We start from the raw sequence: 26721 nt of genomic DNA, 5'->3' as shown, positions 1-26721 counted from the left end.
AGAGTGGGATTGGTTCTCAAGTAACTGAACAGCTTGGAGTTGTGAACACGATACAGAGAAGGAGAGAGAGTGAGCAATGTTCAGTCCTTTCCCAGCTCAGGAGCAGTCTCTGTTCCCTGCAATCAAAATTCACTGTAAACCTGAAAAATTAAGTTTCTTTCCTGCAATAGTTGCTATAAGGTGTGATTTTTAACTGACGAGTCAAAGAGACTTTTCTGTAAGGAAACCTGCCTCTTGTGTCTTTTTAACCAACCAGTGGAAGCATCTGAGATTGGATTGGAAGCAGAAGCAATGAAGATTTGGGTGTAGTATTGCTCAGTAATACAGATGAAAGAAAGCACCAGGGATCTATATAATATTGAAGGTATGACACTGGAAAAAGCAAAGGATTTTTGCTGGCAGTCTTAAAGGAAATTTCAAAACCAAGCTTGGTTGACTGGCAGGCAAACTAGAGGTAGCACTGCTTGACAGAGCTAAAATGTAGAGATAATTGAGGTACTAGCATGTTACTTGGTTTTAGAGGAAAAACAAAAGAGGTGAAGTACTTCAGTTAGTATGTTGTCAGAATCAAGTGGCATTCAGTTACAGCTGAAGCAGTTTGAGCAGGAGGAAAGAAGAAACTATAGATGGCAAGAAAAAAATAAGGAACAAGAGATGGAAAGAAGAGAACAGGGTGGCACGGTGGCACAGTGGTTAGCACTGCTGCCTCACAGCGCCAGAGACCCGGGTTCAATTCCTGCCTCAGGCAACTGTGTGGAGCTTGCACATTCTCCCAGTGTCTGCGTGGGTTTCCTCCGGTTTCCTCCCACAGTCTAAAGATGTGCAGGTTAGGTGAATTGGCCATGCAAAATGCCCGCAGTGTTAGGTGAAGAAGTAAACGTAGGGGAATGGGTCTGGGTGGGTTGCTCTTCGGAGGGTCGGTGTGGACTTGTTGGGCTGAAGGGCCTGTTTTCACACTAAGTAATCTAATCTGATGTAAACTAATCAATTGAGAATACTAGAATTAAAAGTGCAAGAGAAAGACAAAGCAAAGATGCGTGAATATTACCTTAAAATAGAACAGTTGAACAGAAGACGGCAGGTATTGAAGTAGATGCGGTAGAAAAAGACTGGGCATTGCTTATGTGAGTAATTTGACCATATAGCACAAAAAAAAAGCTTCACTGTCAGAAGTGGTTTCTCAGTGAAGACGATTAAATTTACTTCAGAGAAATTAGTGGAGACATTTAGGCAAAGGTTCTGGAGTTTACGAAACCAGCCTGATCAATCCTATATTGAATTTGAAAGGGTTAGATGAATAAAAGCTTTATAAAGAAATACATATTAAGCTCTTAGAGACACTATCCTCAGAGGAATTTTAAAAACTGTATTAAGAACTCATGTTAAAGACTGAAAGGTTGCAACTGCTGAACAGGCAATAATAATGGCTAATGATTATGATCTAATCCGTATATAGACTGTAGGGATATAGATGGTGACATCTTGCAAAATGTCCAGATTACAGAGGAGGAAGTGCTGGATGTCTTGAAACGGTTAAAAGGTGGATAAATCCCCAGGACCTGATCAGGTGTACCCTAGAACTCTGTGGGAAGCTAGAGAAGTGATTGCTGGGCCTCTTACTGAGATATTTGTATCATTGATAGTCACAGGTGAAGTGCCGGAAGACTGGAGGTTGGCTAATGTGGTGCCGCTGTTTAAGAAGGGTGGTAAAGGCAAGCCAGGGAACTATAGACCAGTGAGCCTGACCTCGGTGGTGGGCAAGTTGTTGAAGGGAATCCTGAGGGACAGGATGTACATGTATTTGGAAAGGCAAGGACTGATTCGGGATAGTCAACATAGCTTTGTGCGTGAGAAATCATGTCTCTCAAACTTGATTGAGTTTTTTGATGATGTAACAAAGAAGATTGATGAGGGCAGAGCAGTAGATGTGATCTATATGGATTTCAGTAAGGCATTCGACAAGGTTCCCCATGGGAGACTGATTAGCAAGGTTAGATCTCACGGAATACAGGGAGAACTAGCCATTTGGATACAGAACTGGCTCAAAGGTAGAAGACAGAGGGTGGTGGTGGAGGGTTGTTTTTCAGACTGGAGGAGATAATGTTTTCCCTCAGAGGGTCACAACTTTCTTCCTCAAATGACAATAGAAGAGTTTGCATTATATTAAAGCAGATAGATTCTTGATAAGCAAGGGAGTAAAGGGTTATTGGGGGAGGTGGGAGCCAAGCAGGACTGTGAAGCAATCAGATCAGCCACAATCTTACTGAGATGATCAGGCCTCAGCGGCCTAACTTAATGTTCAGATTGGAACATGAGAAAGTTAAACACAACAGCACCAAAAGGAACCCAAAAATAATAGTATGAGAACGGTAGGAAACAGATGAAATCTAGAGCTTAAGAAGAATTTGGAATATCAGTGAGCTATCTCATTGATATTTATCTAAAAACTTATCTTCAAATGCATTCAGCTCAATTTAAGATAGGTTTGTGCATAGTAATCTGTTAGAAACAATAAAACGGAACAACCATATTGTGGATTACAAGGTGTTAAATTGATCCAAGTGAAATATGGACTCATACCAAATCAATATAAGAGATGTACAGTGCAGAAACAGACCTTTGGTCCAACTCGTTCATGTCAACCAGATATCCCCAACATTAATCTTGCCCCATTTGCCAGTATTTGATCCACACCCCGTTAAAACCTTCCTATTCATGTACCCATCCAGATGATTTTGTATGAAAGGGAGTGTTGAGAAGCTGGACTAGATTACAGTGGGAGCCGATAGTTGTGAAGCTGGCTGAGATTGTTGAGGGGGGGGGGGGGGGGGAGATATACTTGGAAATACATCCAGGGAAGTTATTTGGATGGAACTGAGAAATAAGAATGGGATGATCACATTACTGGGATTGTATTATAGAGACCCTAATAGTCAGCAGGAAATTGAGAAACAAAGTTGTAAGGAGACGGAGGATTTTGGGTAATCAAAGATGGAGGACGGGGAAAATTGTGGCTGGAAAAGCTGCTCCTTTGAGGTATTTTAGGTGTTGGAGGTGATTTCCTCAAATTCCAGGAGCAGTAATTACTGTTTTATATGCTGTTGCGTTCTTCTGGAATTTTGGGGAAAAATGTCAAAACAACAGCACTTTTAAAATGAGAAAAGACAGACAAAGGCATCGAGCTCATGGGTCAGGAGGGAGAGAAAGAAACAGACACTGCTAACGGACACAACAGTTACTGCCTTTGCTGTTTGAGTACATGTATCTCTGGAAATCAGAGTGCATCTAGGAAAAAATTAACAAACAGCAAAATTCACAGCTGACCTTGGAGGAACCTGTGTGGGGCAAATCACAGCACAGGAGCAGATAAGTGGATAGTTTTAACATGTAACCTCGCTGCAAGTCTACAGTAGTGAACAGAGTGGGTTCTTTCTTGACTATATGTTTTACTGAATCCCCTCTTACTGATTAATTTTTTAAAAAAATATAAACCATAAGTACTAAGTTAGCCTGGAGCACTGTTTTTAGGTCAAAAAGACAGTGATATTTTCTGGGTCTGTAGATTGTGAAGAAGCAAAAGATAGCATTTAGTAGAGTGATATGCTCTTCCTGTTGATGTGAGAGTTTAGGGAGTGTTTCCATGTTACTGTTGATTATGTCTGCAGTGTATTTGGTTGCAAATTATATCGGATCGCATGGATCGGTTGGAGCGACGGTTCGAGGCAATGAGGAATTTACAAGAGCTAAGGGGGTGTCATAGATGGCAGTTATAGGGAGGGAGAAAAGCCATGCATACAGTCAGGTAGATGGGTTAACGCCAGACAAGATAGGAGGGGTAAGCAGGCAATGCAGGAGTCTTCTGTGACTACCCCCAATTCAAACAAGTATACTGTTTTGGAAAAGGTAGGGGGTGATGGACTCTCAGGGGAATGTAGCACGAACAGCCAAGTTTCTGGTACCGTGACAGGCTCTAATGTAATGAGGGATAAGTCAGGTTCCAAGAGAATCGATTGTAATAGGGGACTGTCTAGTCAGAGGCACAGACACAAGTTTCTGCAGCCAGCAACGAGAAATCAGAATGGTGTGTTGCCTCCCTGGTGCCAGGATCAAGGATGTCTGAGAGAGGGTGCAGAATGTTCTCAAGGGGATAGGGACCAGAAACAAGTCATTATATACAATGGAACCAACAACATAGGAATGAAAAAGGGAGAATACAGAAAGTTAGGCAGGAATTTAAAAAGGTGGCCCTTGAGGGTAGTAATATCTGGATTACATCCGGTGCTACAAACTAGTGAGGGTAGGAATAGGAGGATAGAACAGATGAATGCAGTGGCTGAGGACTGGTGCAGGAGAGAAGGGTTCACACTTTTGGATTATTGAAATCTCTTCTGGGGTAGAAATGACCTGTACAAGAAGGATAGATTGCACCTGAATTAGCAGGGAGATTTGCTAGAGCCGCTTGGGAGGATTTAAACTAGTAAGGTGGGATCCAGGGAAATTCTGAGGAAAGTGGTCAATCTGAGACTGGTACAGTTGGGAAAGGGAGTAAGTCAAACAGTCAGGGCAGGGCAAAGTAGAGGACAAAGGGAAGACTGCTAAATTACTGCAACAGAGAAGCCAGATGAACTCAGGGCATTGTTAGGAACAAGTGAATGGGAGATCATAGCAATTACAGAAACACGGCTCAGGGATTGACAGGACTGGCAGCTTAATGGTCCAGGAGAAAGCAAGGACTGCAGATGCTGGAGATCAGAGCTGAAAATGTGTTGCTGGAAAAGCGCAGCAGGTCAGGCAGCATCCAAGGAGCAGGAGAATCGACATTTCGGGCATAAGCAACACATTTTCAGCTTAATGGTCCAGGATAGAAATGTTATAGGAAGGTTAGAAGGGGATCAAGAAGGGAGGGGGGAGTGGAGTTTTTGATAAGGGATAGTATTACTACTATCCTGGGAATACGTCCAGGAAGATTATTTGGGTGGAACTATGAAATAAGAAAGGGATGCTTTCCTTTATTGGTCAGAGCACTGAGTATAGGAGTTCGAAGGTCATGTTGCGGCTGTACAGGATACTGGTTAGGCCACTTTTGGAATATTGCGTGCAATTCTGATCTCCTTCCTATCAGAAGGATATTGTGCAACTTGAAAGGGTTCAGAAAAGATTTACAGAAGGTGTTGCCAGGACTGGAGTGTTTGAGCTATACAGAGAGGCTGAATAGGCTGGGGCTGTTTTCCCTGGAGCATCAGAGGCTGAAGAGTGACTTTGTAGAGGTTTATAAAATCATGAAGGGCATGGATAGGATAAATAGACAAGGTCTTTTCCCTGGGGTGGGTGAGAGGGGAACGATATAAAAGGGACCCAAGGGGCAACTTTTTCACACAGAGGGTGGTGTGTGTATGGAATGAGCTGCCAGAGGAAGTAGCGGAGGCTGATACAATAACAGCATTTATTGGGCATGTGAATGAGTATTTGAAATCGGAAGGATTGAAAAGGATATGGGCCAAGTGCTGGCAAATGAGACTAGATTAGGTTCGGATTTCTGGTCAGCATGGACGAGTTGGACTGAAGGGTCTGTTTCTGTGCTGTACACCTCTAGGACTCTAAATGTACCAGCCTCCACCACCTCCTCTGGCAGCTCATTCCATACATGCATTACCCTCTGCGAAAAATGGTGCCCCCTCAGATTTCTGAAATCTTTCCCTTCTCACCTTAAACCTGTGCCCTTTAGTTTTGGACTCCCTTATCCTGGGGGTAAAAGACTTTGTCTCATCCTACCCATGCTCCTCATGATTTTATAAACCTCTAGAAAAAGTCATCCCTCAGCCTCCGACACTCCAGGGAAAATAGCCCCAGCCAATTCAGGTTTTCCGCGCAGCTCAAACTCTCCAACCCTGGCAACATCCTTGTAAATCTTTTCTGAGCCCTTTCAGGTTTTGCAAATCGTTCCGAGAACAGGGAGATCAGAATTGAACAGTGTTCGAAAAGTGACCTAATCGAAGTCCTGTACAGTCACAACATGCACTGCCCTACTTTTCTTTGCAAACTTTGTATAAATAGTTTTCTAGTTTGATATGAATCTGTCACATTGCTGGGTAGATCAATTTCACCCTTAATTAGGTGTAGTTAATTTGAATCAACACCATACCCTCTCAGTACTTATTTAATGATCAGCCTTTCTGATAACAATGACTAAAAAGTCCCAAACTATAGTGTCCCAAAGATAATCATTATAGTCAGAGTCAGATGTACAGCATGGAAACTGACCCTTCAGTCCAACTCCTCCATGCCGACCAGATATGCTAACCGAAACTAGTCCCATTTGCCAGCACTTGGCTCATTTCCCTCTCAATCCCTCCTATTCATATACTCATTCAGATGCTTTTTAAATGTTGTAATTGTACCAGTCTCCATCACTTCCTCTGGCAGCTCATTCCATACACACATTACCCTGTGAGAGAAAAAGTGGCCACTTAGGTCCCTTTGAAAATTTATCCCCCTTCACTCTAATCCTATGCCCTCTAGTTCTGCATTCCCCACCTAAGGGAAAAGACCTTGTCTATTCACCTGTCCATGCCCCTCATGGTTTCATAAATGCCTATAAGGTCATCTCTGAGCCTCCAATGCTCCAGGGAAAATGGTTCCAGCCTATTCAGCCTCTCCTTATAACTCAAATGCTCCAACCCTGGCACATCCTTGTAAATCGTTTCCGAACCCTTTCAAGTTTCACAACATCCTTCCAATAGGAGGGAGACCAGTTTTGAATGACTGTAAACTGTGAATATTTAAGTATTCATAAAATATACTGAAAGGTCCACTTATTAGCTGTTTTGTCAATATACCTAGGAATGAAACATTTTAACCACGAGAATAAATTGTTTAATGAAATACATGCTTAATTTACAGATAACACCCTTACCTGAGATGCGTATGACACGAAGGTAACCCCCTCTACGTCATCCAGGTCTGGACTGACATCACAGAACACTTCTTCCTGTTCCAAGGGTTCAGAGGAATCCAGGGAAACAGCTGCTGCAGAGTCAGGATGGGCACCTTTTGCAGACTGTTGCAACCTTTTTGATCGACTCCGTCTATTAGCTCTGACTGCAAGATGTTGTTGTTTTGATACACACTGAGACTTGGAGCTGGAGTGTAGTACAGGCATTTCTTTAATACTCTCAGCTGTGCCGTCTGGAGGTCTCCAGATACCTGAACTGAAGGCCTTAGTCGATAAACGTGATGACTTTGAACAAATAGGTGAATCCTCAATACAATTATCCACATTACCTGCAGGGCTCCAAATCTCACAATTTGCAGTCTTTTCATTGTGTTTGATGTTGCAAAATTCAGAATTTGCAGTAGAAGCCTTTTGGGATGGTGTAGTATGAGATGCAACTGAACTATGTGACATTGCAGAAGTACTCCTTTTCTTTTTAGTCCTTCCAGACACAGAATCAGAGTCATTCCCTTTGTATTTGATGCCCTCTGGCAATGAGTCCACACTTTCTGGCTTAGATTTTTCAGCAGAACTGGATGAGTGAGAAGGTTTTTCTGCTGAACTTAGAGGGAGGAGAGCACGAGGAGTCAAAGGTACCCTGGTTCTCCGACGAGGAGATAGCAATTTTTGTGGCAGGTCAGATATTTTTATAGTACTCTTTGTAATGGTGCATGGCTCCAAGCAAACAACGGGCATTTTGCCACTTTCCATTCGCAGCATCTTGGCTTTAGCTACCCCTTCAGAGCTATTCAATGGCCGTTTCACAGCCCCAGTATTTGCATCCACTTCACTGGCACCATTTTTATCGATAGTGTTATTCACTAAATCACAATTAGCCCCATCAAGCAGTTGCCCTGAAGCTGGAGTGCTCTGGTTGGAAGAATCTAAACAATTCTCCTCCTCTTTCTTACATTTCAGCCCAGCACTATCAAGATTCTCTCTGTTTGCTGCATGGTAGTACTCATCTTCTGGTGGCTCTTCTTTGATAATGATATTGAAAGATTCTTCCTGATCTTCAGATGGTGCAATCCCGAATGAATGAGTAGAATACACATTAGGGAGCTGTTTTAAGATGCTGGAGAATAAAGAAAATATAAAGCAAGTTAAATTCATATCAAATATAGAATATCCTCAAAAATCTGACACATATCAATGTATAATATGATAGTAAGAGTTGAATTGTTCTGGAGTGATATGAAGAATGATGGGAGAGGTGGAAAAATACAGTAAGAATGAAAAAAATTAGATTCTCAACGATAGAGAAACAATTTTCCAGTTTTCCACTCAATTTCAGAATTTCACCACTGAACGGCAACTAGCTTATTTCCACACATTAGCATCTCATTAAAGCCTAACTCATCTTATTTACAAGCGATTTCCAATTGTCTTCTCCTTCCCTGAGAAACTAGATAGAGCAAATTTTCAAAACACAAGTCAGAGTACTTACCTGGCAGGTGCAGCTTGTTACTTAAAGGTACAATGATTATTATTGGAATTATCTGCAGAGAATTGCATGTCACAATATATTTTCAAGATTTGGTCACTAAATGGCCATGGAGCTAAAGTAACCCAGTGGTGTCTCCAACTTAGTCTATTCACTACCTTCCTTTTCACACTATTTTCACAAGCAATATGTGGACGCTGATTGTTACCTCTCTTTAAGTATTGTTACTGTCATTTCCCTCACCCTCAATTTCTCCTATTTAGCCTCTCAGAAGCTGCAGTCATATTAGATCTTGCTCAGTTTTACTTGCCTGGCCTTGCCCTACTTGTCTTCTGCACAAGACTGACCTTTCCCTCGAACATTTCTTGCTTTTCAATCTTTCATTATGCATCCCTGCCCCAGACATTCCTCATCCCATTCTCTTCACTGGCACTTCCTGGTACAAAGGTCCTATGCAGTACGGCGTATTTGTAATGCCATTACATAATAAGGTGGGATGGGGGAGAATGGAGCCTGCAAAGGCTTTGTGGGGAGGGGAGTTAGCACACATGTTCAGCAAGTAAGGTAAATGAAATTGTTGGCTTTTATTTCAAAAAGAAGGGAATATAAAAATATTGTGGTCCTGCTAAAACTACACAAGGCACTAGTCAGACCACAGTTGGAATACCATTTATTTTTGGTCCACTTATCTAATGAAAGATATACTGCATTAGATTCATTTGGTTGATCTTGCGTATGGAGGGACTGTCTTATGAAGAAAGGTTGAGTAGATTGGGCCTGCACTCAGTGAACTTAGATGAATGAGAAGATACTTTAATCATAAAAGACTCTCAAGGGACTTGAGAGGGTAGATGCAGAAAAGTTACTCCCCACTTGTGGGGGAGTCTAGGACCAGAAGGTCCTAGGTTAAGAGATGGCCCATTTAAGACAAAGACAAGGAGGTGATTTTTCGGAGGGTGGCAAATCTATGGAATTTTTAACAGCAGAGGGCTCTGGACACTGGATAATTATGTACATTCAAAGCTGTGAGAGATTGTTAATCATGAAGGAAATCAAAGATTAAAGGGACAAAAACAGAAAAGTGGAGTTGAGGATTATCAGATCAGCCATGATCTCAATAAATGGCACAGCAGCTTCAAGTGGTTGTTAAAGTAGCATATGGTGTGTTGGCTTTCATTAGCAGAGGCCGATTGAGTTTAACAGCCATGAAGTTATGCTGCAGAGCCCTGGTTAGAGCACACTTGGAATAGTGTGTTCAGTTCTGGTCACCTCATTATAGGAAAGACGTGGAAGCTTTAGGAGAGGCTGCACAGGAGATTTACCAGGATGCTGTCTGGACTGGAGGGCACGCCTTATGAAAAAAGGTGGAGAGTGCTAGGGATTTTCTCATTGCAACAAAGGGTAAGAGATGACTCAGTAGAGGTGTACAAGATGATGTGAGGCATAGACAGGGTGGATAGCCGGAGAATTTTTCCCAGATCAGAAGTGGCTATCACGAGTTGATAATTTTAAAGGTGATTTGAGGAAGGTTTAGAGGAAATGTCAAAGGTTGGTTCTTTACACAGTGTTGGGTGTATGAAATGCACTGCCAACCATGGTAGTAGAGTCAGATACATTAATGACATTTAAGCGACTCTTGGTTGGCACAACATCGAGGGCCGAAGAGCCTGTATTGTGTTGTACAGTTCTATGTTCTGGATGGCCTACATCTACTCCTACATCTTATGGTTTAACTGCTTTTGAGATGCCAATTAGTTTGAATTCTACAGCATACAACTCCCGTTCAGGGACTGAGAAAGTGAGTGAGTTTGATGTTGAAACACTTAAATCCTGGTCAATTGATAAAGCAATGGGTTAAAATTAAAGTGGAATGATAGTCCCAGTGGTGGAAGATTTAAAGTTTAAGCAAGGAAATTTCTCATCAGAATCCTAACTGATCATCCTCTTATCCTAAGATCATATTCTCACAATCTAGACTCCCCAACCTGGGGAGAAACCTTTTAGTGTATACCCCTAGTGTCATGACTCTTCAGACTGTTCTATGTTTCAATGAAATCAACTTGAATTATTTTAAACTTCACTAAACATATACCCAATGTACTCAGCTTCTCAATTTAGGACAATTTTTTTCATCCCAGAACCAATAAGGAAAACAATTTTATGAGCAAATCACAGCAGATGCTGGAATTTGTACTGAAAACAAATGGTGGAGATCACAGTGGGTCAGACAGCATTATTGGAGAGACAGCAAGCTAACATTTTGAGTGCTCTTACAAAAGGTTAGCTTTCTCTCTCCCCACGGATGCTGTCTGACCTGCTGTGATCTCCAGCATGTGATTCCAATATGGCAAACCTTTGCTGGACTGCCTCTGACGCAAATATATCTGGAGTCTAAAACCATGCACAAATCTCTAGGTGTGGGCCTCAAAGTTTGACACTATTGTAACAAAATCTTAATTCCTACACTGAAACCTCATTACAACAATGTTATGCCATTTGTCTTCCCAGCTGCTTGTATTATCTACATGGTAACCTTCTGTGTACCTTGTACAAGTTCATCCTTGTGAATATCAACTTTCCCCAAGTTTCAGACTTTTTAAACAAAAATATTCTGCTTTTATATGCTTACTACCAAAAGGAATACTTCTGCATATCTACATATTATATTTCATCTGCTATCTTGTTGCTCACTGATCTACCCTGTCTAATCTTTGTAACCATTGTCACCCTCACAGCTTATGTTCTTACAACTTAGAGACAATCTGTTAATGGTGAGGCAAGTGAAGAGCAATCTGAAGTAGTGTTGTGTCAGCACAAAAAAAACAAACTCATAGCTCTTGGGAACTCAAAGAAAAATTACTGTAAAGCTACAGATTGCGGACAAAGGTTCAAAAGAACAATTAGGGAGTACCAAGATGGGAGATAAGCAAGAGGAGGGGTGGAAGTTGAAAATATCGTCCTGATCCTTTGATGGCTGAAGTACAAATGGGGGTTGGGTGGGGTGAATGGAGGATGAAGGACTGTGGGAATCAGAGAAACGTAGTCATAAGGAGGCCAGTAAGAACAGAAAGCTAGACAAAAGCATATTACTGTGGATGTTGAAAACCTGAAATAAAGACAGAAAACACTGGATAGGTTAGGGGACACGGGTGAGGAACTTACAAGAGCTGGTGGTACTTCATCAGAAGTGATGAAGGTGAGACAAGTCAAGAGACAAAACGTGCACTGAAAGGAGATATCAATACAGAATAACAACTGTCTGAAACCAAAAGTGAAAAATGAGAGTAAAATTTAAATCTCTAACGAAAATTGAAATAAAATGGAGAGATTTTAAAGTCTGAAAATGTTAAGCCTAGAAGGCTATAAACTACCTAGCTGAAATGCTGTTCCACAAGCTTATGTGGAACTTCACTGGAATACTGGTCATTTTGCTATAACGCACATTTCATAAATGCAAATTTGTTGTAACATGATTGACGAATTGGGGATACAGTTTCTAAAGTGTTAACTTTTAAAACATGTGTTGGCTGTAACTCGAATGCTTCACCAACACTTTATGCACAGTTTCTAAAGCCCAATTTTTCAATAATGTGGGGTTGCACAGAACACAACCATCGCATTATAGAAGAAATACCTGTATCACACACATTTGAGGTCAGAGAAGAGTTAGTATGAGAGCAAGACAGAAAATTAAAACAGTAAACAATCAGAAGTTCAGAGAGGGATCGAGAAATACCTAAAAAAACCTTTCCTGAATTATCCTAAGTAGCATGAAAAAGTGGAGGACAAAGAAAACAAGTGATAGGCCCAGAGTATGTCCATAACGGCAATAAACTATCCAAAACAGACAACCTCCAGCGTCTACACATATACATGGATTCTGCTACGCCATTGCATCCTGTGAGTTGTCTTTGCAAATACAATCAAGACAGATTCACTGATTTGACAAGAACCTTTCACACCATTCTTGAAGAAACCATTGAAAATACTAATCATTGGTGAATGAGATGGAGCTACATCTTTAAACACATACCCAGTCATAATTTATGAATACCTTTTCTATCCTTCCCAAATTAAAAGTGTAAAAATAGAATACCACTATTTGAACAGGAGTTTTCATAAATTTTTAAAGTTTGATTTTTCACATCTTATGTCCAATCTTATTTTCTTCCCTGTAAAACTAAGAAATCCAATTGATACATAGTTTCTCATTTGCTTTATGAATTTTTCAATCTGATTGGCTGCTCAACTTACTTGATGACACTACACTATTCCCAGAAACCATTATTCCCTTATTTTAACCTCAAATTGAAATTCAAATTGGAATATGGGCAAATAAACAACACTCTTGATCCCTTGAAACCTTTAAACAGTATTCTTCAAGCACAATATTGACTGCCATGCCTTTACCACTGCCTGCAAGATCTGATGCACAGTCTTGATTCAGTAAATTAGAATCGACATTTCGGGCATGAGCCCTTCTTCAGGAAGTGCCAAACTACTACCGCACCTCCCTTGTCTGCCGGTTTGATAGTGATGCCTCCCTTGTCTGCTGGTTTGATAGTGACTCATGCCCAAAACGTCGATTCTCCTGCTCCTTGGATGCTGCCTGACCTGCTGCGCTTTTCCAACAACACATTTTCAGCTCTGATCTCCAGTCCTCACTTTCTCCTCAGTAAATTAGATCCTTAAGTGAATAAAGAGAGGACTGTTCCAATCGACAGATTTCTGATTTAAGAGCACATAAAAAAGAACTGTAATAATTCAGTCTCTCATCTCCCATTCAGAGGAAAAAAAACACTCAAAGCTGAAGCATGGGAGTTCTTGAAGTGGCAGATAGATATCAAATTGGGTTAAATTTCTGAAGAGAAGAATTTTGACTTTTGAACAGTTCCAGCACAACAGCCATATTTTATTTCAGGAAGGAACATGATTTTAGATATATTTAAGTAAGGTAAGACAATATGAACACTATGAGAAATCACGTAGTGATTAGATATGATTTCAATGAAGACAGAGTTCTTGGATGAGGCAGAATCTCCAGAGATTTACACAATCAAGAGATGACCATGAGGAGTATGCATTGTGAAGGCAGAAGGTAAGCTAAATAAAAGGGGACATGAAGTATTTTGAAGAAAAGTTGCAATCATCAGTGGTACAACCTTCTTGAGCAAAACTAGATTGTTTCCAGAAGTCTTGAAGGACCATAGACAAATCAAGTTAATACTGTGATGCACTGAAATAGCAACAAAACATTGAACAAATTGATTCCCTGGCCTGCAAGAATTAACTTGGAGCACCAGAGTTACCAAGCACTCATTGCATTGTTTTCAAATGAATAAGATAAAGTGCTCAGCAAAAGTATACAAGTTATTTCAAGTATTCCCACAGTAATGTTGAGAATCTGCCACACATTTCTTAAAAGTGTATAAATGTGTTTAATTCTGGTTTTAAGTTTGCTTACTGAGCTGGCAGGTTTGTTTTCAGACGTTTCATCACCATGCTAGGTGACACCATCAGTAAGCCTCCAGTGATGTGCTGGTGTTCTGTCCCATGTGTCTCTTAAGATGGGTGATATCATTTCTGGTTCTTTTTCTCAGAGGTTGGTAAATGGGATCCAAATCGGTGTGTTTATTGATGCAGTTCCAGTTTGAAAGCTAGGCCTCTAGGAATTCCAGTGGGTGCTTCTGTTTAGCCTGTCCTAGGATGGATGTGTTGTCCTTCTTTGTCTGGATGTAACGATACTAATGATAGTGGGTCATGTCATTTGGTGGCTAGTTGGCGTTCACAGGCTACATGAACACCAACTGGCCATCAAAAGACATGACCTACTATGACTAGTATCCTTACGTACAGACGAAGAAGGACACCACTTTGACAGAGACAACACATCAATCCTAGGACAGCTAAACAGAGACACGCATGGGAATTCCTAGAGGCCTAGCTTTCAAACTGGAACTCCATTGATAAAAACAATCAATTTGGACCTCATTTACCAACCTCTGAGAAAAAAAGAACTGGAAATGATATCACCCACCTTAAGAGACCAAAGGCACACAAATAGAAAGCAGGAGAGACACGAGCGCTTCACCAAACTGAGAATGTTAACTAGCATGATGACAAAACATCTGAAAACGAACCTGCCAGTTCAGCAAGCAAACTTAGAACCTGAACCTCAACCTGAGCTACAAATCTTTAAAATCGCATGCATTTAATTACATGAAGGTGGAGGACATTAACTGGAGTTTCACAATTAGTTATTTTGTTTCAAATACTTATACTGAAATTATGGAATAGTGCTGTAAGAAGGTTCACGCTTGTAATGTTTCACTTTGTAAATAAATGCAAGACTGTGTAAAGGTTGGCTCCAGTACTATCCTTCAACAACTAACTTTTCAGAATAGAATAATGTGAACCTACAAAGAATACTACATATGTAAAGTGATCACCAAATATCAATGGCAGGTAATATATTTAGTTTTACATTCTATTGTACTGTTTGCTAGTCTCTTTAGTTAGAATACCTAAAAATTGTTTATTGCAATAAACAATTATTTTCTTTCTGAAATAGTTTTTATTCTACCACTGTTGCATCCAAAATGTAGATGCAGTACTCCCTATGAAAAGTTGAAAAACTGTCAGGCAAAACTTCAGACACATGACATGCGATCTTATTCACCTGCCAATCAAGAGATGATGAGCCTATTTAAAAGGCCTAGAATTCACTAGTCTTGAAAACTGAAATTAAGTGCCACTGACTCAAGTGAAGGCAATCTAGGTTGAAGGAAAATTACTAGGTCAAACATATCTGAGACAAGCTTGCTTAACACAGGATTCAAATTCCATTAGTGTTGCTTGTCAAAAAGTTTAAAAAAAAACTTTCTAGGCACCCTTCATGAATTGGGATAACAGTATTCAACTAAACATCCTGATGAGGCAGGGCCACAGGTTATAACAAAATATACAGGAGTTGACAGACAAACCACACTGCTTATGAGACACTCTGTTCGACTTTATTCAATTTCTTTCAAGACAGTGATGCCTTGTGCTATTTCTAGCTACTAGAAATCAACAAATTCAACAGTGGTAAGACCACCTCAGACTAACAACTGCTCACCACAATACACCAAACACAGCAATTTCAATGTTCTGAAACTAAAGTTAAGATAGATGGTTACAGTTTAACAGATAACCGTCCAAAAACAAACACAGTAACTTTGAAATGTGCTACATCTGCTATCAATTACAGTGACTAACATCTCTCACACCAAGCAATACTGCCTTTTTCAAATCTGCCACATATTGGTCTTGCACTCTATTAAATGGTTTATCCTTTTGTTAAACATTGCCAGCTAACCTTCATGATAGTGCCGAGAAACATAATGGGTGTATGACGACTTAATAGCCCAATGGACTGACACACTATCCTTTCTCATGCTGAAACCTCGTGATGTCATGGAGAACCATATCTTCTGCCTTGTAATGGGCCTAGCAAAACAAGTTGAGAACTCCGAAATCTAGTTCAGAACAGGAATACACGCAGATTAAAATAATTTAGAATAATGATTTATAAAGCCACAAAACCCAGACTGAAACTGGAACTGTCACATTATTATAATGGAGGTACTTTGAGGTTAGAAATAAAAACAGAAATGGTTTCTGAAGAAGGGTCACTGGACTCTCCATAGATGCTGCCAGACCTGCTGAGTTTCTCCGGCAATTTCGGTTCGTGTTTCTGATTTCCAGCATTCAGAGTTCTTTGGGTTTTTTTTAGTACTTTGTGGATTTGGTTTGGGACAGTGTTAATGCACATTTAAGCTATTTGTTATTCTCATGGACATGTTGGGCAGAGAGATAGGCTAAGGGAGTTTTTTTCATGTTGATAAGTACAAATTACGCTGAAGCAAAGAAAAAGCAAATTATCTGAATATTACAGACATTAAGCAGCTACTTAAACATCAGGACAATAAGAATTTCCTTTAAAAAAAGAAAGTCAGTTTTTTGGTGCCTGTATCAAATGATAGGGGACATGGTGCTGTCATGAGATAGACAGCTTTGAACAAGTTAATGTTAAAATAAAAATCTGATTTGTTGTTCTTTCAAAGCCTTTCCTTACCTTTCAGTTGATCTCTTCTGCCTCATGCCCATTCTTGAATCAATTTCACTGGCTTCTGGTATCTCGGCTTCGAGGCACCCTTCCTCTTCATCAGTGTTATACAATTCCTCATCAAAACTTGTAGCTGGAGATGCACAAATGTCACCTTGCATTTTCATGTGCCTGGAATGCATTTCAGATTGCTCCTCACTTTTAATTTTGATGTGTTTACTGGAGTCCAATACTGCACTTCGGGAAGAAGCAGAATCATCACTGCAACCGCCATCTGTTGACTCATTGCTTCGGTATCTCAATTCCCGCATGGGCCTACTGTTCAGCCCATCATCCCGAAAGCCCTTTGCAAATGGATTGAAGTCAATCTTCAGTTGTGTGATCTTTAAGTTCTGATAGGCAGTCACGGCCACAAACTCAGTCTGTGGGAAAGTGAAGGTGAGCACATTTGGGCCATTGAGAGGAATTACATCAGTGGGTTTGTCAGTAGGGATAACATGCAAGCGTGGCAGGTACCGATGCATGGAATGTAGGATTATATGACCTTCCTGGTCTAGCGTATTGTTGGTAAGTTTCAATTTGTAAAAGGAGATGGGCTGCCTCATCCAGTAGCTCCCACTGGAAGGTGAATTGGGATGAATGTACACTCTGCCAAGCACATGCGGTTCCGCTTTACCATTTACTTCCCACCAGCGTCCATTCCACTTGTAGCGATGGTTGTCAACAGGAGCAATATCCATCACTAGGATGTACTTCCGTGAAGAATCAAGCCCCGAGATGCAGAATTTACAATTTGGAAACATGCGCCGGCCATGCTTTGTTAAGATCATCTCTGTGCCACGTTTGTAAAACTGACTCCACATCTCCTGGTTCTCCAACGTGACACAGACATTTCCAGAGCGGCATTCGAATGGGTGGTGAACATTCCCTGGTCCCAATTTGTTTCTTTTTTCTAGGACACCCCCAAGTTCTTGTTTAGCCACCAACATACTACGCTCAGTGCCGCCACTGCCAGGTGCCTGCTTGAGAATGACAAAGTATGCAGCAGGAGTGCCTGAGTTTGAGGTGGTGTTGGTCTCCTGTTTTGTATATACTAATTGCTGTTTCTCCATATTGTTTTGGAGTTCAAAGCTCATCCGAGATAGAACAAGAGAGAGAGAGAGAAAAACAGATATCCAAACCTGTCGTCAAGAGAGGCCCATCTACCACCCTGTAAGATACAAACAGAAATATTTATAGTGTCAAATAAAATTCCATCAGGAATCATTCCTAACTTCTCCGTTTCCATTGGCGGCCGTTCAGAATCCCATGTTTCCAAAGAACTCAAACTCTCAGTTTAAGTTAACATGCATCAGTTGCCATACAGTGAATCTTGATACTAAGATCAAGAAAGTTTCCAAGAAAGATGTGAAAAGTTATGTCGTTGTATGTTCCCTGCATGTTCTTTGGTTGAATCCATTTTTCTGATCTGGATCATCCCCAATTAGGGTTCCTGTTGTCTATCGGATCCATAAAGCCGGCTGTCAGATGCACAATATTTAAAATTCCCCAGTGTGCTCTTTGAACCATGACAAGCAATATGTGGCAAAACAGAAATAAACAGATACAAGCCCATTGCGCTGAAAAGTCAGATAGAAGTCAACAAGCAAATGTTGAACATCAGCAAGTCTGAAAGGCCTGTACTAGGGAATAACTTGGAAAGATTTCAGAAACTAGGAATTCTTGGCAGACTTATCATTTCTTCCTGCTCCTGTCCCACTGGGTTTACTTCTTCTGAACTAGACTGTTTTTCCTTGTCCAGTTTCTTCCCACATACTTGAGATTCTTCTGATACCCTACAACATGTTTCAAATAGTTTTCTGGTCCTAACCATCTCCTCTTCAGTGAAAATCCAATCACTCTACATTCCTATCCCTACAATGATAGTTTGAGGGCTCTGATTCTTCCTGGTATGGAGACCTGATCTGTGCAGATCCACCACTCTGCCTAGCTGAGCCTGTTCTCACAAACAATGTCTCCACTAATTTATCTCACTTCCTCCAAAAAAAAGCATGGCCTTGGATACATTGGTGGGCCCCCTGAAATAAGCCCACCTTTTTGTGGTGTTTGTAGAACATTCTTTGTCACAATCCTACTTGGGTCCCCTTCCACAACTCTCTCCTCCAGTAAGTCAAAGACTGAATTGGTGCCACTTCCTGCTCTTAACTGGAACTGGCAAAAAAAAAATCAATTCTGCTTCTAATTTCCACTCTTCTATTGCCTTCACTTAGTTCATCTTAGACTCTTCCCTTCCTTTGTGCCAAGCATAAACTGTTCACTTGTATTCATTTCAAACCCATTGACATCCACAGCTACCTCGCTACACCTCTGCACACCTGGCTTCCCGAAAGAACTCCACTCTGCGCACTATTGCATCTGCTGCGATTATACTACATTCCACATTTGTGTTTCTATCATATGTCTCTTTTTCCTGAACAAAGGATCCCCCCTACGGAGAATGATAAGGCCTTCCACTATGCCTGAACTGTTTAGAGCATGTTTGCCCTCACCCCTTCTCTACTTGATCTCAATTTTCATTCAGTCTCCATATCTAAAGGATCATCTTCTGTCATTTCCACCATGATTAATATGAAGTCACCATTAAAAGCAACTTCCTCCCTCCTGTCAACAATCTGAAAGGACCATTCCCTTCATGACAACATGGTTCTCTTCTCTTCATCCCAACACTTCATCCCCCGTCACAACCTTTCCATACAGTCGCAGGTGGTGTACTTCATGCCCCTTTACTTCCTCCCTCTTCACTGTCCAAAGCCTCAAAAGAGTCCTTCCAGGTGAGGATACTGTATTCATTGCTCGCAATATGGTCTCCTCTACATTGTGGAGATCAAACGTTGATTAGGTGACTGCTTCACAAAACACACATTCAATTTTCAAGCATGACCCCAATCTCTAGTCACCTACCATTTTCATTCACCATCTTGCTTTTGTGTTGTAATTTCTGACCTAGGTCGAATGCAGTCGAGCCCAATAAAAGCTGAGGAACAGTACCATTTTCAAATTAGGCAGTTTATAGCCTGCTGGATTCTATAGACATTGCAACAACTTCATTAACCTCTGACCTGTTTTATTGCCCCACCCACTATCACCCCTTTTGTGACATTTATGCTCGCCAATCTTGCTCATCCTCCAATTTTCAATTCTATTCTGCTTGTGCCTCTCCATTTTTTTCTACAGTATAAACCATGTCACTTTTCCATTTTCTCTTCAGTTCCAAAGTAGTCATAATTTACTCAAAAAATTAACTCAGTTTCTTTCTACAGGTGCTGCTGCACCGGTAAGTTACTCCTGAACAAAGTGATTGCCAAGTCCATCAAAATGGTGTAATTTATATCTCTCGGTAAGTCATCTCTCCAATATGGCTTACTTTATAGAGCGTACACTATTCGCCAGTATCTGAAAAGATATTAGTCAAAACTGTGTTTATTACTTTCTAACCCTGAGCCAAATTAGATTCTCCATTCACATTTCAGGTTGCTAGCAATTAGTGGTGCAGCACTTGCAGCACCTGAACTCAGGCTGATAACAAAACAATCTAAGACTCTCAAATGTGCACACTGGCCTAATGGCATGTACCAAAGCCTAACCTCAATGACCATTAAAACATAGCTACACAGAGCTTATGTTTGATACTCAAAGAATATCACCTGATTCAATGTTTCAAAGTGATAAAACTTGCTGAAAACAAATCAATACAGGTATATGAAGAATTTCAACCACATCAGTCAAACTTTATAAGTATCACAAAAGTTACGCAATTCTCTATCCACTTTCCAAACGTTTCACCTGAAATATTAACTCAAATATACACAACATAGATACCAGAAAGTTACAAATTGTAGCCTTGGCATGTTAACAGTACACACACCAATAAAATGCACAATAATGATCATTGCAAAACAGCTATAAATACAGTAAAATTTAAGTGGCCCAAGATCAATTTTGCAGTAAAATTATAAATTGTTTGAATGTCACACCTAACCCCATAATCTATATTGTGTATAACTATCTCAATTAGACATCAGTTTTTCATTCATAATCATTCAAATATGTTCAGAAACTATTCAAACCTCTCAGATTCCAGCAAATGTCTCCGAGGCACCTGTTATTCTACTAAAAAACCATCTAATTCCACCCCCCAATGTGCAACTCATTCCTAAATGTTTTCAGTAATATACAAATTAAAGATAAAATAAATTCTTGCAGTATCTTGCTGGTTATTTATTGTAAACTTAAATCAAACAATGACAGCATATATAGCTTCTTCCAAATAAATGGGCGGCACAGTGGTTAGCACTGCTGCCCTCACAGCACCAGGTTCAATTCCAGCCTCGTGTGACTGTCTGTGAGGAGTTTGCACATTCTCCTCGTGTCTGCGTGGGTTTCCTCCAGGTGCTTCAGTTTCCTCCCACAGTCCAAAGATGTGCAGGTCAGGTGAATTGGCCATGCTAAATTGCCCCAGAGCATTAGGTCAACTAGTCAGAGGGAAATGGGTCTGGGTGGGTTCCTCTTCGGAGGGTCGGTGTGGACTGGTTGAACCAAAGGGCCTGTTCCCACACTGTAGGGGGACCAGTGAACCATCAGAAACAAAAGCAGAAATTGCCAGAAAAACTCAACAGGTCTGACAACATCTATTGAGAGAAATCAGTTAATGTTTCAGATCCAGTGACTCTCCTTCAGACTTTCTTTTAATTCTCCAGATGCTGCCACACTTGCTGAGTTTCTCCAATAATTTCTGGTTTTGCTTGTTTAAATTCTTAGGTTTGAAAGAGGAGAGAGGCAGAGACATTTTGGGACCCCGTTAGTTGTTAAGGCCTTGAAAGCTGAAGGCAAAGCTACCAGTGGTGAAAACAATAAAATTACGAACATGCAAGAGACCACAGATGCTCCAGACTTGCTGAGTTTCTCCAGCAATTTCTGTTTTTGCATATTTTATATCACCAGCATTCGTCATTGTTTTGTTCTATTTTAAGAACTTAAACACCTATGGTTTTCTCTCCCATGGATTGATTTGTTTCTTTTTGTCTGATAGACATCCAATGCAGCACCTCAGAACATTTAAACATTAAAAAGGTGCTGCTGCACAAATACTAAGTTGTTGTTAAAAAGGTTAGTCTCCATTTAAGCCATGAATTTACATTCAATTTTAATATTTATCCACATTGAGTATTGCAAGGATGCTTAGTAACAGAACATAAAACATGTATGATAAAATAAGTCAGATTCTTGTTCACTTTCTAAACTATTAAGCATTGTTTTAAACACAAGGAAGTTTGAATTTTGTGATGTTATATTTTTAAAAACCCTGCAACCAAAGTTTACTTATCTGCTACAACTAAGTCATAAAGTATTTGTGTTATCTCAAAATATTGGGGCAATGTAATAAAAGTTACAAAGTAAATTGATAAACTTTAAAAGATCAGGTCTCAAATGTTGTTCCTCCACTGGCAGGTTGTTCTTGATTTTGATGCTGTGGTTCCTTCAAATGCTTACTTTTTAAAAAAATCTACTGTTACATAGAAGCTCACAGCTTAGCCCAATCATGTGTCTACAAATGTCATAATTACCCAATGTTCAATTCAGTCTCTGTAATATATTTAATCCTGTTTGCGTCCAATCTGTGTAAATACAATTTACATGTACCTGATTATTGACGGTGCAAAACCAATGAGTCCTGATTCAGAGTCTGATTACCCTATGCGGACCACAGGAAACGCATGGAGGGTATATTATCCCTAACGAGTAGGCTGTTTCAGCAGGGTCTGAAATCGGCAGACATCATGTTGCGCTCGATTTATCCTGTCTGGCACAGGCAGGTTTCGGTCGGATCCTGACGGGCCCAATATCGGGCTGAACCAGGCGGTTACCGAAAAGACTGACTGGGTCGATGGCGGGTACTCTGCCGGGACACATACAATCACCAAGCCCGATATCCCCGTTTCCTCCCTACCACGTGAAGGGGAGTTGTTGCCGCCTCAGACCGCTTCAATCGAGCTCCCCGATCTGATTTGGCGCCTTCTCTATTCATCTCGGCCCCCAAATCGGAGTTTTCGAAACGCCTCCGATCTTTGGACCTTTGATAGCCCGAACGTACTCCACGGATCCCTTCCGAGGACAGCGGAGGCGGCGGGTAGCGGGGAGGAAACCGAGCAGCCCCGGACTTAGTGGCATTGTTTGTCGCTCAGAAAGTGAAGCAACAGGGCGGAATCAGAGACCAGAACATTCAACAACTCAAAGTCCTGGGATCAGAGGCCAGAACATTCCACAACTAAAACCGTGGAGATCAGGGAACATCCCACAACCCGAAATCCTGGGGATTAAAGACCAGCGCATCCCACATTCCTAAACCCTGGGGATCAAAGACCGGAACATCTCACACCCCCAAATCCCGTGGAACAAAGACCAGAGCATTCCACACCCCAAAACCCGGGATCAGATACCAGATCATCTCACATGCTCAAAACATGCGTGAGAGTGGCGTGGGATGGGGGGAGAATCAGAGGCCAGAACGCCAAAATCCTGTGAATCATGAAAATATCAACAAGCAATAAGAGTAGGCCACTCAGCCCTTTGAGCTTGCCCCTCCATTCAACAATCATGATTGATCTAATTCTAACATTAACTCTACATTCCTGCACATCCAACAAACTTTCCCACACCTTGGTAATCAAGAATCTATTTCAGCCTTAAAAATATTTAAAGATTGAGGAAGGGATTCACTTTTGAGGAAGGGAATTCCAAAGACTTTAAACCCTCAAAAAAAAATGTTTCCTCAACTCTATTTTCAATGGGTGCCCCTTAGTTTTAAACTATGACCCCCTAGATGTAGATTCTCCCAAAAGAGGAAACATGCTTTCAACATCCACCTGGTGAAGTCCCCTCAGGATGTTATATGTTTCAATTGAGTTACCTCTGATTCTTTTAAATTCAACAGGATACAGGTCTAATCTGTCTAGCCTTACCTCATAAAGCAATCCACTAATTTCAGGTGGTAGTCTAGTTTACCTTCTCAGAACTGCTTCCAACTCATGAACATCCTTCCATAAGTACAAGTTCTGAACGCAGTAGTCCAGATGCAATCTCACACCAATGCAATGTAATGCTCATCATGTTTAACTAAAGCATAACCTTATTCTTATTTAAATTCCCCTTACAACAAACCATAACATAAGCTTTCCTGATTACTTGTTGCTCCTGCATACTAACCTGCTTGTGATTTTTACACTACAGATCTCTCAGCTCTGAAACCTTTCAGCATTTTGATAATATACTTCCTTTTTTATTCTTTCTGCTAAACTGACAATTTCACACATTCCCACATAATACTCCATTTGTGAGATCTTTGCCCACTCGCTTAAACTAAAACAAAGTCACCACAGTTCGACCAGACCATAGGGTTGCTCTGTAACTACATCAATGATGGTTTAACCTGAGCGTCACCAAGCCTTAGATGAGGGGAGAGGTTGAGAAAGAGACACCATGGTAACCTGAACAACTGAAGAAATTAAACCATGTATCACCCACCAGTATTCAGTTAACTAACCCCCTTAATCTATATATATCCCTTTGTAGGCTCCTTATATCCTCCTTACAACTCACTTTCTTTCATAACTGTGCCATCAACAAACTTTTGAATCCTTCATCTAAATCAAATAAAGTGTAAGTAGTTGAAGCCCTAACACCAAACTCTGCAGCACACCACTTGAGAAAAAAAATTCACTCTGCTTACTGTTAGCAAGCCAATCTTCTATCCTTGCCAAATATATTATCTTTTACACCAAAACTTTCATTTTCCATAATAATCTCTGAAGTGGCAACATATCAAATGCCTTCTGGAAATTCAAATACAGTACATCCTCTGGTCCCCTTTATCTATAGCACAAGTTACTTCATTAAAAAACTTCAATAAATTAGTTAAGTATAATTTCCCTTTGACAAGATCATGTTGACCCTGCTTGATTGCCCGGAACTTTAAGGGCCCATTATAATGTCAGTAATAATAGCTTCTGACATTTGGGTTATGACAGTTGGTAAGCTAACTGGCCTGTAGCTTCCTTTCTGCCTCCCTCCCTTTTTCACGAAAGGAGTTACATTAGCTATTTTCCAATCTAAAGGAACCTTCCCTGAATCTATTCAGTTTTGGAAAATTAAAACCAATGTATCAACTATTTCAAAAGCAGAAAATCCTACATTACAACTCCCACTGGATCAGAGACCAGAACATATACCATCCCAAAACCTTGGGCATTAGGATGTTCTGACCTCTTATCTCAAAACCAATGGTTCACAAACCAGAACATCTTATATCCCAAAACCTGGGGATTACAGCCAGGACATTCTATACCTCAAACCCTAGTGATCAAATACCAAAACATCGAACACCCCAAACCCATGTGGACCAGAGGCCAGTTCGGGGGACCAACAGTCCGTGTGACACCTCTTCCGCAACGATGGGCATTAGAGTCTAGGTCCTGCCCCCAACCTTGGGTCAGTGGCCGGACCTCCTCGTGGCTATTGGGGGAGCCCCATCTCTTTTCCTGAAAGGAGTACAACACTGACTCATGTTAATTCGGAAATGTCCTCAACCCTGTAGCGCCTTTCAATCAGTAAGTGAGCAAATACCAGGACTCAAACTGAAAGACAGGAATGTGAGGAAGCGGAGTTTCGTCAATCGCAAGAGAAATCCGCCCCCAACGTAAACAAACCAAATCCGCCGCCAACAGCAACCTGATTGGGACTATAAACGTTGGGAATTTGGGGTGAGGGGTTAAATGTTTCTCCCAACCAGGCTAACCCTTGGGTTATTGTGAGTCCGAGGCCGGGTCTGGGTGGTTCCTTTCCACACGTGTCGAGACTGAAAGATATTGCTGTTCCCATTTATCCCAGGGAACCGCCTCAGCTCAGATTGAGAGCTTCACACTTTTAAACCCAGCTCCCCTCAACCCAACCCCATAGCATTTCAACCCCGCGATGCATAGGCTCTCCCCTTGGGCCTCTCGATTTACAGGTACAAACCGCGCTGCTTTAACAAAAAAAACAAAACAAAACAAATCGGCAGGAAATGTAAACTCCCGCCATGCCCTAACAGACAGAAGCGTTCAGGAGATATCAACAACAACAAAAATTGGGTTTTATTGTCCGACGCTTCTCTCCAGGTGAAATAACCAGTGGAAAAAACAAGCAGTCCGATCCCCTCCTCCCGGGCGATGTTGACACAGGAAGGCTGAACACGTTCTTAAACCTTCCGGGGGGGGGGGCGTGCAAAGCAGGGCGTTGCTACGGTTTAAAAGTCAGACCTTCTTACCCATCTCGTGTGAAACAGATGCTCTGCGTCCTGCGTGCCTAGCTCCAGCAACGTGGCCCCCGGTAAAAGATCCTGGAAGTACCGGGTGGGACAACTACGGAAAAGGAAATTCTCTCCCGCCGATGGCACTTCACTGCCTCCGCTGTGTTCGCCGAGCTTCGATGTTTACACCCGAGAACCTGCCTGCTGCAGCCTGGGCTTTCAGAGTGGGTGCTGAGGCTGGGATAAGACAGCCCTTCGATGCCGCCTAATTACCCTGCCCGCTCAATTGCCTAACAAAACAAAACTCTGCTCATGGAGGAGGTGGAGGGGGGGCAGGATTTCCCGCATGCTGGGCCTGCCTTTTTCCAGACGCGCAGCTGCCACTGAGGTGCTAATTTCTGCAGCTCCTCCCTGACGTCCAGCTTCCTCCTTTTTCAGCACCCCAAGCCGCGCACATGCACACCTCCCCCCCCTTTTTCTAATCTCACGCTTGCCTTACTCGTCCCCCTGGCTCTGTCCTGCTCCCCTCACCCCAAAGCGTCCCCACTCCGGGCCTTCGTCCTGACGCCGCCGCCACCACCAGCTTCTGGCCCGCTGTCACGTGCTCGGGGCCTCCCTTGTTTTTCCTCTTGTTGCGGCCACCCGCCCGTCGACCGTTGCACCTCGGGAAGGTGGAGGAGTCGGGTGGGAGGAGCTGAGCGCGTGAAAAACAAGCAACCTGGGCACGCCCACCGTCAGCTCGCGCCCCCACCGCCCCTCCTTCTTCACCTCCTTCTCACACGACACCGCACCGAGAGCGAAACCCAAGTGTGTGGGTTTGGTTGGGGGGGGGGGAA

At 41.6% G+C, this 26721-nt stretch overlaps 1 protein-coding gene across 5 annotated transcripts in view; it reads right to left on the bottom strand.

The window, feature by feature from the left end:
- The window catches only part of LOC140476524 (MAX gene-associated protein-like), a 107771-nt gene extending 81302 nt beyond the window's left edge, over positions 1–26469 (bottom strand). For 3 of the 5 annotated variants that reach the window (XM_072569277.1, XM_072569281.1, XM_072569282.1), the window contains exons 1-3: positions 25904–26060; positions 16552–17752; positions 6914–8066 (exon numbers count right to left, since the gene is read on the bottom strand). In XM_072569277.1, the coding sequence (XP_072425378.1) occupies positions 6914–8066; positions 16552–17678 (2280 nt within the window). In that variant the 5' untranslated portion in view covers positions 17679–17752; positions 25904–26060. Of the gene's footprint in view, positions 1–6913; positions 8067–16551; positions 17753–22242; positions 23060–25903; positions 26061–26416 lie in introns of those variants that run through there. The other 2 variants (XM_072569279.1, XM_072569278.1) reach the window with 2 other exon arrangements.
- Between the last annotated feature and the right edge of the window lie 252 nt (positions 26470–26721).

This window comes from Chiloscyllium punctatum, chromosome 4 (genome assembly GCF_047496795.1).
Source record: "Chiloscyllium punctatum isolate Juve2018m chromosome 4, sChiPun1.3, whole genome shotgun sequence".
NCBI classification, from domain to species: Eukaryota; Metazoa; Chordata; class Chondrichthyes; order Orectolobiformes; family Hemiscylliidae; genus Chiloscyllium; species Chiloscyllium punctatum.
The sequence above is the reverse complement of the archived record's forward strand: the minus strand, read 5'-3'. Positions and strand labels throughout refer to the sequence as shown.